The 14,916-nt window shown below is 42.6% G+C and overlaps 1 protein-coding gene across 1 annotated transcript in view; it reads left to right on the forward strand.

Moving 5' to 3' along the window:
* SCML2 (Scm polycomb group protein like 2) overlaps positions 1–14,916 on the forward strand; it is a 787,256-nt gene that overhangs the window by 202,916 nt on the left and 569,424 nt on the right. The window contains exon 4 of the mRNA XM_053707393.1: positions 1,193–1,427. Coding sequence (XP_053563368.1) covers positions 1,193–1,427 — 235 coding nt within the window. The remainder of the gene's footprint in view (positions 1–1,192; positions 1,428–14,916) is intronic.

The following is a 14,916-nucleotide window of genomic DNA, read 5'->3' on the forward strand; positions in this document are numbered from 1 at the left end:
GTTTCAAAGAAGGAACATTTGTTACACCATTTAGATGTAGTCCGTGCTTTAAAGTTCTATTTAGAAGCAACAAAGGATTTCAGACAAAACTTCTTTTTTGTTTGTCGTTTATTCTGGTAAGAGGAGAGGACAAAAAGCTACTGCTACCTCTCTTTCTTTCTGGCTGAAAAGCATTATCCGATTGGCTTATGAGACTGCCGGACGGCAGCCTCCTGAACGAATCACAGCTCACTCTACTAGGGCTGTGGCTTCCACATGGGCCTTCAAGAACGAGGCTTATGTTGATCAGATATGTGAGGCAGCAACTTGGTCTTCTCTGCACTCTTTTGCCAAATTCTACAAATTTGATACTTTTTGCTTCTTCGGAGGCTATTTTTGGGAGAAAGGTTTTGCAAGCCGTGGTGCCTTCTGTTTAGGTAACCTGATTTGCTCCCTCCCTTCATCCATGTCCTAAAGCTTTGGTATTGGTTCCCACAAGTAATGGATGACGCCGTGGACCGGACACACCAATGTTGGAGAAAACAGAATTTATGCTTACCTGATAAATTACTTTCTCCAACGGTGTGTCCGGTCCACGGCCCGCCCTGGTTTTTTAATCAGGTTTGAAAAATGTCTCTCTCTATACACTACAGTCACCACGGCACCCTATAGTTTCTCCTTTTTTTCTCCTAACCGTCGGTCGAATGACTGGGGGGGCGGAGCCTGGGAGGGACTATATGGACAGCTCTTGCTGTGTGCTCTCCTTGCCTTTCCCTGTGGGGGAGGAGAATATCCCACAAGTAATGGATGACGCCGTGGACTGGGCACACCGTTGGAGAAAGTAATTTATCAGGTAAGCATAAATTCTGGTTTTTTTCTTTGGTCCTAATTTTGGCTTTTTACTTATTCAAACACCTTTACCACTTGGCTATACGTTAAACTAAGGTATGAGTGAGGTGGGAGGGGTTTTAATGCCTTTTGGGGTTTTTGTAAACTTTCCCTCCTCCTAGTAGGATCATATAGCCCATATGTAACAGGTCTTGGACTCTTGCCACCATGATAGAAATTAATTTATCAGGTAAGATATAAATTATGTTTTTTTGTAAACATAATACTAATAATGATAAAATGAATTTTAGAAAAGGTCTAACATTTTTAGATTTATATTTTTTGTATTAGAAGAAGACTTTATAGTATTCTTTTTTTTCTCTAGTCAAAGATTCCACCTAGCAACGATTTCAAAGTAGGAATGAAACTAGAAGCTCACGACCCTCGCAATGTCGCATCCGTTTGTATTGCTACTGTAATAGGGATAACTGGTGCTCGTTTACGCCTGCGCTTGGATGGTAGTGACAATAAAAACGACTTCTGGAGGTTGGTAGATTCGTTAGACATCCAGGAAATTGGTACATGTGAGAAGAATAGAGACATGTTGCAACCACCTTTAGGTATGTAAATAGACTTATGGTGTGTCTTTATGTTGATGATATATTGTAGAAGTACACAAACATTGTGCAGTGTATATAAATGGATTATAAACTATATTTGGTAGCCAGAGAGCAAAAGGAGAATGTGTTTACTGGATGAATGTGTTTTCAACTGAATCCTTGTCTGAATTTTTCTTGTGAGGTCCCTCAGTTAATTTTGTCATTTTTTTCAGCCATACCATTTGGCAAAAGTAAAAAAGAGGCCAAGCTTTCACAAACATACATACATTTGAAAAACATACATATACATATTGCATATAATATAATTAGCATTAGGTATTTTGTAGGTGGGGCACAGTAGTTTTTTTATAATCTATTTTATTAGAATATATATATATATTTCATAACATACAATATAATAGAGAAAGAAAAAAACATTGACAATGATATACATAGAGAAGCAGAAGGCATTGAGTGAATAACCTGTATCAAATTTCATAGACCATTCATATCATTTATCTGTTTCCCTTTTGCTAAAAAAACCTCCTAAAATCCAATTTGGATCTATTTGTCCACTAAATCAGTATTGGTAAGGGGAGACTTAAAGGGACAGTCTAGTCAAAATTAAACTTTCTTTTACAAGATATGACAAGTCCACGGATTTCATCCTTACTTGTGGGATATCGCCTCCTGGTAAGCAGGAGGAGGCAAAGAGCACCACAGCAGAGCTGTATATATAGCTCCTCCCTTCCCTCCAACCCCAGTCATTCTCTTTGCCTGTGTTAGTGATAGGAAGAGGTAAAGTGAGGTGTTAGTTTAGATTCTTCAATCAATGGTGCCAAAGTGTACTATTTTATTACAGAGCAGCCTCTGGATTTATAACCTTATGGCTATGGGACTGGGGGGGGGGGGTTTAACCCCTCTGCGCCTCCCATACTCATGCTGCTATTCTGTGATGGTCTTAGAGAAGCTTTTTTTTTTAAATGATTTTTATTGAAGTCATAAACAAATACAGGATATAGGGTATGCCCCAAAACGTTTACAAATCAATGTATACACAGTATAATTAGCAATGTAATGCATTAAAATATCTCAAGCGCTACTATAAAATGTGGGCTATCTCATAGAGAGACTTCAGTTTTATTATAAAGTATTATAAATGCAATATAAACCAGAATGGTCCTCTCCCAGCTATATAAGAAGAAGAGTAAGGTATCTATTCAGATAAGGGTAGGGCTAGGGAGGAGGTAGCTCTATAGTTTTATGGGGAAGGGGGATGCAGCGGGCGAGAGCCGCTCAAAATGAAGTAGGGGGGGTGGAGGGCGGAGCCAGTTAGTATGTCAGATTTGTAAATGCCCTGAGAACTCAGATCTTTAAAATATACTACAAGATATAATTATCCTCTAATCACATCGTGAGTAAATTTAAGCTGGGGTATGTAAAAATAAGGGGAGTTTCCTAAGGAGACAAACAGGGGGGATAACTAAGTATATGAAAAACAAAGACAAATAAAGCACCCAGATAGTCAGATATCTCCAACACCATGTATACTGTTAGTTACTACATATATACCCCAAACCAAGATCATTAATTTATCTATTATGCTGAGCCGTGCTTTCCCAGTTAACACAGCCCAGCAGCAACCGTTATAACATGTATTGAGAGACCACAGTAGAACTAAAGTAGGCTCTCGAACTGAAAAGTATTGTTTGGAGACATCTAAGTAGTGTGTTTTTCAACCAAGAACAAACAAACTCAACATCAAAGATAGGTTTAAACATTCAGGGTAGCCACAGGGTATATACTATAAGAAAACTGATTTATGTCTGGTAGCAAGTTATACTGGAACTAAGTTAAGGGATGCATCATGGATCCATCCAGGACATTAATCCAAACACTAAAGATATAACAAAGATAAGGAAACAAATTTAAAGATGGCTATATTTCAAACATTGAGGGATGGAAGTAGAAACTGGTTGCTAGTCTCTTATATAGATAGGAGGGAGCAATTTTAATGCTCAGTTCTCTACTGGGGGCTATATGAGTACTCAAGAGGCAAGCTATGTAAGACTAGGGGGTCTAATATAATGGTTAAATTGTAACAGGTGTTCGTGTGATGGCATTCAAAATACATTTAACTATAATCATAATCTAGTGCGAATGGAATATAATTCTGTTCAGAACAGTATGGAATCTAAGCTCCTGAGTTAGAACAGTTAGTATTAAAATGGGTAAATAAATCGTGGGTATCAAACTTATACAGTATATATAGTTCAGCCTACATCAAACATTGCAGAACAGTGGCCCCTGAACAAGGGGAACAATAGTAGTGTTCATGTTTTATACAATAGGTATTATTGCAAATTATAACACATATAAACTGTATCAAAGATAACATAGCTGTATCATTGCCCTTCTATCTTCACAGGACCTCAGGAGAAAGAGTGGACCTCTTGATACTGTGAATTTTCTCATGCTGTTCCTCAGCATGAAGGTAAGTGCAGTCTTGTTTTTTTCTGGGGCTTTGCACTGAAAAAGTATAAAGAAAGGAATGAAATAGCTCAGATCTGACTGTGCTTTTATTTTTCTGTCAGAAGCAAGGCTTCCTGTCGCTATTATGCCGGTCCTCAATAGTATAAGAAAAGAATGGGAACCGTCATAGAGCTTATATTATCCAGACACTCTAGCATGCCTAATGTAACCTAGAAGCGCTGGGATGTTATATTATCATGGGTTGTATACTCGGGCAATTCTCTTTTAATGTGCTGGAAAAGAGTTCACTAAGAGAAGGGCTGACGCTGGGAGAGTTCCGGAGCTGAATCTAATAGACTCCGGGGTTTTGGCCTGTATGGGCGTGTTGTTTGTTTTTCCCAGGTTCTGACGCCCAGGAAGGGCGGGGCTTTGTATTGGCGTGATTTGGCGCTATTGTTGCTGAGAGAGATATCCGGGGGATCGTGTTCCGGCTGCCATTACGGCTCCTAAGTGCGCTTGTTCTGCTCTTGCACAAGCGGTCTTAGGCGCGTTGGTTAAGGGAAGACAATCTCAGTCAGTGGAGGCAGGTAGGCGCAGCAGCAGAGCTGCGGCAAGGTGTCTGATAGTTTACTAAATTTTTCTGAGGTGACAGTGGCAAGGAACATCACTTGCTAATATTTTATGTTAATGTGATTTCAAGTAAGCAGTTATGTTAAAGAAATAGTGCACACCTTTTTATCTTTAAGCATAATCAATATATATATATCTAGAACAAAGTACCTGTCTTATGTGTTTAGATGCCATTGTGGATCCCCCTGTTACGCTTTGTCCCTCACGTACAGAGAGGGCCTTACAGTGTAAAGAGCAGATTTTCTTTAATAAAATATGTCTAAGGAGGGCTCTCAACCTGATGAGCTTCAGGGTAGGTTGCAACTTTCTCCCCAAGTGTCACGGCCTTTAACGTCCGCTCAGGCGATGCCGTGTTCTTCGACGGCGTCTACCTCATTTACCCTGCAGGAAATGGCTGCAGTTATGTCATCTACTCTTACAGAAGTTTTATCTAAGTTGCCAGTGCTGCAGGGCAAGCGTAGTAGGAAAGAGACCCATATGGTCCCTGTGACTTCTGATGCTTTGATGACAATCTCTGATGTATCCTCCCAGGGTTCTGAAGTGGGGTGTGTGGAGGCCTTGTCTGGGGGGAGCTGTCTGATTCAGGAAGTGCTTTACCCCAGACAGATTTGGACCTAATGTCCTTCAGATTTAAGCTCGAACACCTCCGTATGTTATTACGAGAGGTACTAGTAACTCCGGACGACTATGATTCTATTGTAGTCCCGCCAGAGAAATTGAGTAAGATTATCTGGTTCCTAAGAGAATTTCGGAAATTATTGCCAGGGAATGGGATAGACCGGGTGTACCGTTCTCCCCTATTTTTTTTAAAAATGTACCCTATAGCTGACACCGTTCGAGACTCTTGGCAGACGGTCCCTAAGGTGGAGGGAGCTATTTCTACCTTGGCTAAGCGTACGACTATCCCTATTGGGGACAGTTGTGCTTTCAAAGACCCTATGGATAAAAAATTGGAGGGTCTTCTAAAAAAGCTATATATTCATCAAGGGTTTCTATTACAACCAACGGCCTGCATTGTAACAGTCACAACTGCGACTGCCTTTTGGTTTGACGCCCTAGAATAGTCTCTGAAGACTGAGACTCCTTTAGAAGAAATAATGGATAGAATTAAGGCCCTTAAGCTGGCTATTTCTTTTATTACGGATGCCGCCTTTCAGATCGCCAAATTGGCGGCTAAGAATTCAGGGTTTTCCATTTTAGCGCGCAGAGCCTTATGGTTAAAATCTTGGTCTGCGGATGTGTCCTCTAAATCGAAGCTTTTGACTATTCCCTTCAAGGGAAAAACCCTATTCGGGCCGATTTGAAGGAAATCATTTCTGATATTACGGGAGGTAAGGGTCATCTCCTCCCTCAAGACAAAACATCTAAGCAAAGGGGACGACATAGTAATTTTCGTTCCTTTCGTAATTTCAAAGGAGTCCCCCCTTCCTCTGCCGCTAAACAGGAAGGGACCTTTTCTCAAGCCAAAGCCATCTGGAGACCCAACCGGGCTTGGAACAAGGTTAAACAACCCAAGAAGCCCGCTGCTGCTCCCAAAACAGCATGAAGGGGCGGCCCCCGATCCGGGACTGGATCTAGTAGGGGGCAGACTTTCTCTCTTTGTCCAGGCTTGGATAAGAGACGTTCAGGATCCCTGGACACTGGAAATCGTGTCTCAAGGGTATCAGCTGGAGTTCAAAAACTCCTTCCCAAGGGGAAGGTTTCTTCTTTCACAATTGTCTGTAGACCAGATAAAAAGAGAGGCATTCTTACGTTGTGTAAAAGACCTCTCCACTATGGGAGTAATTTGTCCCGTTCCAATACAGGAACAGGGGCAGCGGTTTTACTCAAATCTTTTTGTGGTTCCCAAAAAAGAGGGAAGGTTCCGAACCATTTTAGATCTCAAGAGTCTAAACAAGTTTTTCAAAGTTCCATCCTTCAAGATGTAGACTATTCGGACCATTCTTCCATTGATCCAGGAGGGTCAATATATGACTACCGTGGACTTAAAGGATGCATATCTTCATATTCCTATCCACAAAGATCATCACCAGTTTCTAAGGTTTGCCTTCCTGGACAAACATTTTCAGTTCGTGGCCCTTCCTTTCGGGATGGCCACGGCACACAGGATCTTCATGAAGGTTCTAGGTGCTCTGCTGGCGGTTCTCAGGCCGCAGGGCATTGCAGTGGTGCCTTATCTGGACGATATTCTGATCCAGGTTTCGTCTTATCAGCTGACAAAGTCTCATACCGACATTGTTCTATCCTTTCTAAGGACTCACCGGTGGAAGGTGAATCTAGAAAAGAGTTAATTAATTCCACAGACAAGGGTTCCTTTTCTGGGAACTCTAATAGACTCTGTATCCATGAAAATCTTTTTTACGGAAGTCAGAAAGTTAAAGATTCTGAATACATGCCGAACCCTTCAGTCCAATCCTCGGCCATCAGTGGCTCAGTGCATGGAGGTAATTGGATTGATGGTGGCGGCTATGGACATCATTACGCTTGCTCGTTTTCATCTTGGACCTCTACAACTGAGCATGCTCAGGCAGTGGAATGGAGATTATGCAAATTTGTCTCCTCAGATAGATCTGGATCAGAAGACAAGAGACTCTCTTCTTTGGTGGTTGTCGCCGGATCATCTGTCCCAAGGGACGTGCTTCCGCAGACCCTCATGGGTGATAGTGACAACGGACGCCAGTCTACTAGGATGGGGCGCAGTCTGGAATTCCCTGAAGGCTCAGGGTGTGTGGACTCAGTCAGAGTCTTTACTTCCGATCAATATTCTGCTGTTGAGAGCAATATTCAATGCGCTTCAGGCTTTGCCTCAGTTGGCTTCGGCAAAATTCATCCGATTTCAGTTGGACAACATCACGACTGTGGCTTACATCAATCATCAGGGAGGAACAAGGAGTTCCTTAGCGATGACAGAAGTATCCAAGATAATTCGGTGGGCGGAGGCTCACTCTTGTTATCTATCAGCAATCTACATCCCAAGAGTGGACAACTGGGAAGTGGATTTTTTGAGCAGACAGACGTTTCATCCAGGGAATGGGAACTCAATCCGGAGGTCTTTGCCACCCTGACTCTCAGATGGGGCATACCGGAGCTGGATCTTATGGCATCTCATCAGAATGCCAAGCTCCCGAGATACGGATCCAGGTCCAGGGATCCTCAGGCCGAACTGATAGATGCCTTGGCAGTGCCTTGGTCGTTAAACCTAGCTTATGTGTTTCCACCGTTTGCTCTCCTTCCCCGGATGATTGCCCAGATCAAACAAGAGAGGGCTTCAGTGATTCACATCGCTCCTGCGTGGCCTCGCAGGACTTGGTATGCCGATCTGGTGGACATGTCCTCTCTGCCGCCGAGAAAGCTTCCATTGAGGGAGGACTTTCTCATTCAGGGACCCTTCCATCATCCGAATCTAGTTTCTCTGCAGCTGACTGCTTGGAGATTGAACGCTTGATTTTATCTAAGCGAGGGTTCTCTGATTCGTTAATTGATACCTTGATTCAGGCACGTAAGCCTGTTACTAGAAAGATTTACCATAAGATATGGCGTAAATATCTTTATTGGTGTGAATCCAAGGGCTACTCATGGAGTAAGATTAGGATTCCTAGGATTTTTTCTTTTCTCCAAGACGGATTGGAGAAAGGGTTATCAGCAAGTTCCTTAAAGGGACAGATTTCTGCTTTATCTATTTTGCTACACAAACGTCTGGCCGGATGTTCAATCTTTTTGTCAGGCTTTGACTAGGAACAGGCCTGTGCTTAGACCTATTGCTCCTCCTTGGAGTTTGAACTTAGTTCTTAAAGTGCTTCAAGGGGTTCCGTTTGAACCTATGCATTTTATAGATATTAAAGGGACAGTCAACACCAGAATTTTTGTTGTTTAAAAAGAAAGATAATCCCTTTATTACCCATTCCCCAATTTTGCACAACCAACACAGTTATATTAATATACTTTTTACCTCTGTAATTATCTTGTATCTAAGCTTCTGCTGACTGTCCCCTTATTTTAGTTCTTTTGATAGACATGCAGTTTAGCCAATCAGTGCTCACTCCTAGGTCACTTTACATGCATGAGCTCAATGTTATCTATATTAAACATGTGAACTAATGCCCTCTAGTGGTCAAAATGTATTCAGATTAGAGGCAGTCTTCAAGGTCTAAGAAATTAGCATATGAACCTCCTAGTTTTAGCTTTCAACTAAGAATACCAAGAGAACAAAGCAAAATTGGTGATAAAAGTAAATTGGGAAGTTGTTTAAAATTGCATTGTCTATTTAAATCATGAAAGTTTTTTTGGACTTGACTGTCCCTTTAAGTTATTATCCTGGAAGGTTTTGTTTGTGGTTGCTATTTTTTCTGCTTGCAGAGTTTCTGAGCTTTCAGCATTACAATGTGATTCCCCTTATCTTATTTTTCATTCTGATAAGGTAGTCTTGCGTACCAAACCTGGTTTTCTTCCTAAGGTTGTTTCCAACAAAAATATTAATCAGGAAATTATTTTTCCTTAATTGTGTCCTAATCCTTCTTCTAAGAAGGAACGTTTGTTACATAACTTAGATGTGGTCCATGTTCTGAAGTTTTACTTGCAGGCGACGAAAGAATTTCGTCAATCATCTTCAATATTTGTTGTTTTTTCTGGGAAACATAGGGGTCAGAAAGCTACGGCTACCTCGCTTTCGCTCTGGCTGAAGAGTATAATCCGTTTGGCATATGAGACTGCTGGACAGCAGCCTCCTGAAAGAATTACGGCTCATTCCACTAGGGCTGTGGCTTCCTCATGGGCATTTAAAAATGATGCTTCTATTGAACAGATTTGCAAGGCTGCAACTTGGTCGTCTCTTCACACTTTTTCCAAATTTTATACTTTTGCCTCGTCTGAGGCTGATTTTGGGAGAAAGGTTTTTCAAGCAGTGGTGCCTTCCGTTTAGGTTCCTGTCTTGTCCCTCCCTTTCATCATTGTCCTATAGCTTTGGTATTGTATCCCACAAGTAGGGATGAAATCCGTGGACTCGTCATATCTTGTAAAAGAAAAGGAAATTTATGCTTACCTGATAAATTTATTTCTTTTACGATATAACGAGTCCACGGCCCGTCCTGTCAATTTTTAAGACAGGTTTTTTCTTTTATTAAACTTCAATCACCTCTGCACCTTGGCTTTTCCTTTCTCTTCCTAACTTCGGCCGAATGACTGGAGTGGGAGGGAAGGGAGGAGCTATATATACAGCTCTGCTGTGGTGCTCTTTGCCTCCTCCTGCTGACCAGGAGGCGATATCCCACAAGTAAGGATGAAATCCGTGGACTCGTCATATCGTAAAAGAAATACATTTATCAGGTAAGCATAAATTTCCTTTATATGATTCAGATAGGGCATTGAATTTTAAACACCTTTCCAATTTACTTTTATCATCAAATTTGCTTTGTTCTCTTGGTATTTTTAGTTGAAGGCTAAACCTAGGTAGGTTCATATGCTAATTTATAAGCCCTTGAAGACAGCCTCTTATCTGAATGTATTTGATAGTTTTTCACAGTCAGAGGACGTTAGTTCATGTGTGCCATACAGTTAAAATTGTGCTTACGCCCCTGGAGTTACTTATGAGAGGACACTGAATGGCTGAAATGCAAGTCTGTCAAAAGAAATGAAATAATGGGGCAAGGTAATCATATTGATAAAAAGTATATTAGTGTAACCTAGTTGGTTATGCAAAACTGGGGAATGGGTAATAAAGGGATTCTCTATCTTTTTAAACAATAACAATTCTGGAGTAGACTGTTCCTTTAAGTAGCCAATAAGAAGGAAATATACCCTTTTTAGTAATAAAAAATTCTGAACCTTGAAAAATGTATACACTTTGTATCGTATGTTTGTCAGTCTAATGTATAGGCAACTTCTTTTTGAACAATATGAAATCACAATATTTTCTTTTTTTTTTTTTTTTAAATGGATGAAGTTCATTAAATTTCTCCCTAGAACTTCCCAAATACTATAGAAAGAGAAAACAATAATATAAATACAATTTTCCATCAACAATGATATACATAGAGAAGCAGAAGACATTGAGCGAATACCGTATTTTTCGCTCCATAAGACGCACCTGACCATAAGACGCACCTAGCTTTTAGAGGAGGAAAACAAGAAAGAAAATACAACTGCTTGTTGTTCTTCCCTCTCCCCCTTGAGAGCCTTACAGTAATGATACAGCCTTACAGTAAAGAGAAGGGAGGAAGAGAGAGAGAGAGAGAGAAGGGAGGAAGAGAGAGAGAGAAGGGAGGAAGAGAGAGAGAGAAGGGAGGAAGAGAGAGAGAGAGAGAAGGGAGGAAGAGAGAGAGAGAGAGAGAAGGGAGGAAGAGAGAGAGAGAGAGAGGGGGAGGAAGAGAGAGAGAGAGAGAAGGGAGGAAGAGAGAGAGAAGGGAGGAATAGAGAGAGAGAGAGAGAGAAGGGAGAGAGAGAGAGAGAGAGAGAGAGAGAAGGGAGGAAGAGAGAGAGAGAGAGAGAAAGATGGGAGGAAGAGAGAGAGAGAGAGAGAGAGAGAAGGGAGGAAGAGAGAGAGAGAGAGGGGGGAGGAAGAGAGAGAGAGAGAGAGAGAGAGAGAGAGAAGGGAGGAAGAGAGAGAGAGAGAAGGGAGGAAGAGAGAGAGAGAGAGAAGGGAGGAAGAGAGAGAGAGAGAAGGGAGGAAGAGAGAGAGAGAGAGAAGGGAGGAAGAGAGAGAGAGAGAAGGGAGGAAGAGAGAGAGAGAGAGAGAAGGGAGGAAGAGAGAGAGAGAAGGGAGGAAGAGAGAGAGAGAGAGAGAAGGGAGGAAGAGAGAGAGAGAGAGAGAGAGAGAGAGAGAGAGGAAGAGAGAGAGAAGGGAGGAAGAGAGAGAGAAGGGAGGGAGAGAGAGAGAGAAGGGAGGAAGAGAGAGAGAGAGAAGGGAGGAAGAGAGAGAGAGAGAAGGGAGGGAGAGAGAGAGAAGGGAGGGAGAGAGAGAGAAGGGAGGGAGAGAGAGAGAAGGGAGGGAGAGAGAGAGAAGGGAGGGAGAGAGAGAGAAGGGAGGGAGAGAGAGAGAAGGAGAGAGAGAGAGAGAGAGAAGGGAGGGAGAGAGAGAGAAGGAGAGAGAGAGAAGGGAGGGAGAGAGAGAAGGGAGGGAGGGAGAGAGAGAAGGGAGGGAGGGAGAGAGAGAAGGGAGGGAGGGAGAGAGAGAAGGGAGGGAGGGAGAGAGAGAAGGGAGGGAGGGAGAGAGAGAAGGGAGGGAGAGAGAGAAGGGAGGGAGGGAGAGAGAGAAGGGAGGGAGGGAGTGAGAGAGAGAAGGGAGGGAGAGAGAGAAGGGAGGGAGGGAGAGAAGGGAGAGAGGGAGAGAGGGAGAGGGAGAGAGAGAAGGGAGGGAGAGGGAGAGAGAGAAGGGAGGGAGAGGGAGAGAGAGAAGGGAGGGAGAGGGAGAGAGAGAAGGGAGGGAGAGGGAGAGAGAGAAGGGAGGGAGAGGGAGAGAGAGAAGGGAGGGAGAGGGAGAGAGAGAAGGGAGGGAAGGAGAGAAGGGAGGGAGAGAAGGGAGGGAGAGAGAAGGGAGGGAGAGAGAGAAGGGAGGGAGAGAGAGAAGGGAGGGAGGGAGAGAAGGGAGGGAGAGAGAGGAGGGAGGGAGAGGAGGGAGAGGAGGGAGGGAGAGGAGGGAGAGAGAGATGTAAGTGTAGAAGGTACTGTAAGGGGCAGGCAGGGCTATGTATTTAAATATGCCTCATGGGCCACAGCTTATCAGTAGTCAGAGTACCTTGCCTGGAAGGTAGACATTCGGCTTGTAACCTAGAAGTGAACAGTGTCGGTGAGTGAACAGAAGACTTTCCACTCAGGAGTTTAGCAATAGCTAGTGGATTTGGTAGTGACACTGTGCCTATCGAAACAGCGCAAGAAATAGAGCCGCTCTGCGCTCTCAGATCAGTCAGTGAGTCAGTGTACTCTGTATCAAACTGTAAGCCGCAGCACGGCTCGGCACCATAAGAAAAAAATTAGTGGCTCCCGGTTCCGCCTCCAGGCTCCAGCAAAGGGAAGAAGAAACTACCGGTATATAAAGTTAAAATGAAGCGTTTATTCAAGTACCGTCTGTACTTGAATAAACGCTTCATTTTAACTTTATATACCGGTAGTTGTTTGTTTCTTCTTCCCTTTGCTGGAGGCGGAACCGGGAGCCACTCATTTTTTTCATATGGTGCTGCGGCTTACAGTTGATGATTACAGTCACAGAGTACACTGACTGACTGATCTGAGAGCGGCTCTATTTCTTGCGCTGTGTGCAATTGGCTTGGCGGCTGCAGCAATTTGCTTTATAAATTGTTTTGACACCAGAGCCTAAAAAAATAATAGCACAACTTAGACAAACGTGAACTTTTCACATCTTGTAATAACAACAGTAGTTGTGAAATTAATTAGCCATTCTGGCGACCTGTATCTGTTCCCAGCAAAATGATAAATCAAAGCATAGAGTCGAGATGAAAATAAAAAAAACATACCGGTATTTTTGTTTACAGAATATGACTCTCAAGCTGTAATGTCCCCGCACAGAAAAGCACATAATAACACTGCACAAGTTTATTGATATTTTAAGGCTATGGACGGCGTGGGGAGAGGAACAGGAGAATGTCAGATTTCTCCAACATAGGTGTGTCCGGTCCACGGCGTCATCCTTACTTGTGGGATATTCTCTTCCCCAACAGGAAATGGCAAAGAGCCCAGCAAAGCTGGTCACATGATCCCTCCTAGGCTCCGCCTACCCCAGTCATTCTCTTTGCCGTTGTACAGGCAACATCTCCACGGAGATGGCTTAGAGTTTTTTAGTGTTTAACTGTAGTTTTTCATTATTCAATCAAGAGTTTGTTATTTTCAAATAGTGCTGGTACGTACTATTTACTCAGAAACAGAAAAGAGATGAAGAATTCTGTTTGTATGAGGAAAATGATTTTAGCAACCGTAACTAAAATCCATGGCTGTTCCACACAGGACTGTTGAGAGCAATTAACTTCAGTTGGGGGAACAGAGTGCAGTCTCTTACTGCTTGAGGTATGACACATTCTAACAAGACGATGTAATGCTGGAAGCTGTCATTTTCCCTATGGGATCCGGTAAGCCATGTTTATTACGATTGTAAATAAGGGCTTCACAAGGGCTTATTTAAACTGTAGACTTTTTCTGGGCTAAATCGATTGATTATTAACACATATTTAGCCTTGAGGAATCATTTTATCTGGGTATTTTGATATAATAATATCGGCAGGCACTGTTTTAGACACCTTATTCTTTAGGGGCTTTCCCAAAGCATAGGCAGAGTCTCATTTTCGCGCCGGTGTTGCGCACTTGTTTTTGAGAGGCATGGCATGCAGTCGCATGTGAGAGGAGCTCTGATACTTATAAAAGACTTCTGAAGGCGTCATTTGGTATCGTATTCCCCTTTGGGTTTGGTTGGGTCTCAGCAAAGCAGATACCAGGGACTGTAAAGGGGTTAAAGCTTAAAACGGCTCCGGTTCCGTTATTTTAAGGGTTAAAGCTTCCAAAATTGGTGTGCAATATTTTCAAAGCTTTAAGACGCTGTGGTGAAAATTTGGTGAATTTTGAACAATTCCTTCATGTTTTTTCGCAATTGCAGTAATAAAGTGTGTTCAGTTTAAAATTTAAAGTGACAGTAACGGTTTTATTTTAAAACGTTTTTTGTACTTTCTGATCAAGTTTATGCCTGTTTAACATGTCTGAGCTACCAGATAGACTGTGTTCTGAATGTGGGGAAGCCAGAATTCCTATTCATTTAAATAAATGTGATTTATGTGATAATGACAATGATGCCCAAGATGATTCCTCAAGTGAGGGGAGTAAGCATGGTACTGCATCATTCCCTCCTTCGTCTACACGAGTCTTGCCCACTCAGGAGGCCCCTAGTACATCTAGCGCGCCAATACTCCTTACTATGCAACAATTAACGGCTGTAATGGATAATTCTGTCAAAAACATTTTAGCCAAAATGAACCCTTGTCAGCGTAAGCGTGGCTGCTCTGTTTTAGTTACTGAAGAGCATGACGACGCTGATATTAATATCTCTGAAGGGCCCCTAACCCAATCTGAGGGGGCCAGGGAGGTTTTGTCTGAGGGAGAAATTACTGATTTAGGGAACATTTCTCAGCAGGCTGAATCTGATGTGATTACATTTAAATTTAAATTGGAACATCTCCGCATTTTGCTTAAGGAGGTATTATCCACTCTGGATGATTGTGAAAATTTAGTCATCCCAGAGAAACTATGTAAAATGGACAAGTTCTTAGAGGTGCCGGGGCTCCCAGAAGCTTTTCCTATACCCAAGCGGGTGGCGGACATTGTTAATAAAGAATGGGAAAGGCCCGGTATTCCTTTCGTCCCTCCCCCCATATTTAAAAAATTGTTTCCTATGGTCGACCCTAGAAAGGACTTA

The sequence above is a fragment of the Bombina bombina genome, chromosome 3 (genome assembly GCF_027579735.1).
Source record: "Bombina bombina isolate aBomBom1 chromosome 3, aBomBom1.pri, whole genome shotgun sequence".
Taxonomy (NCBI): Eukaryota; Metazoa; Chordata; class Amphibia; order Anura; family Bombinatoridae; genus Bombina; species Bombina bombina.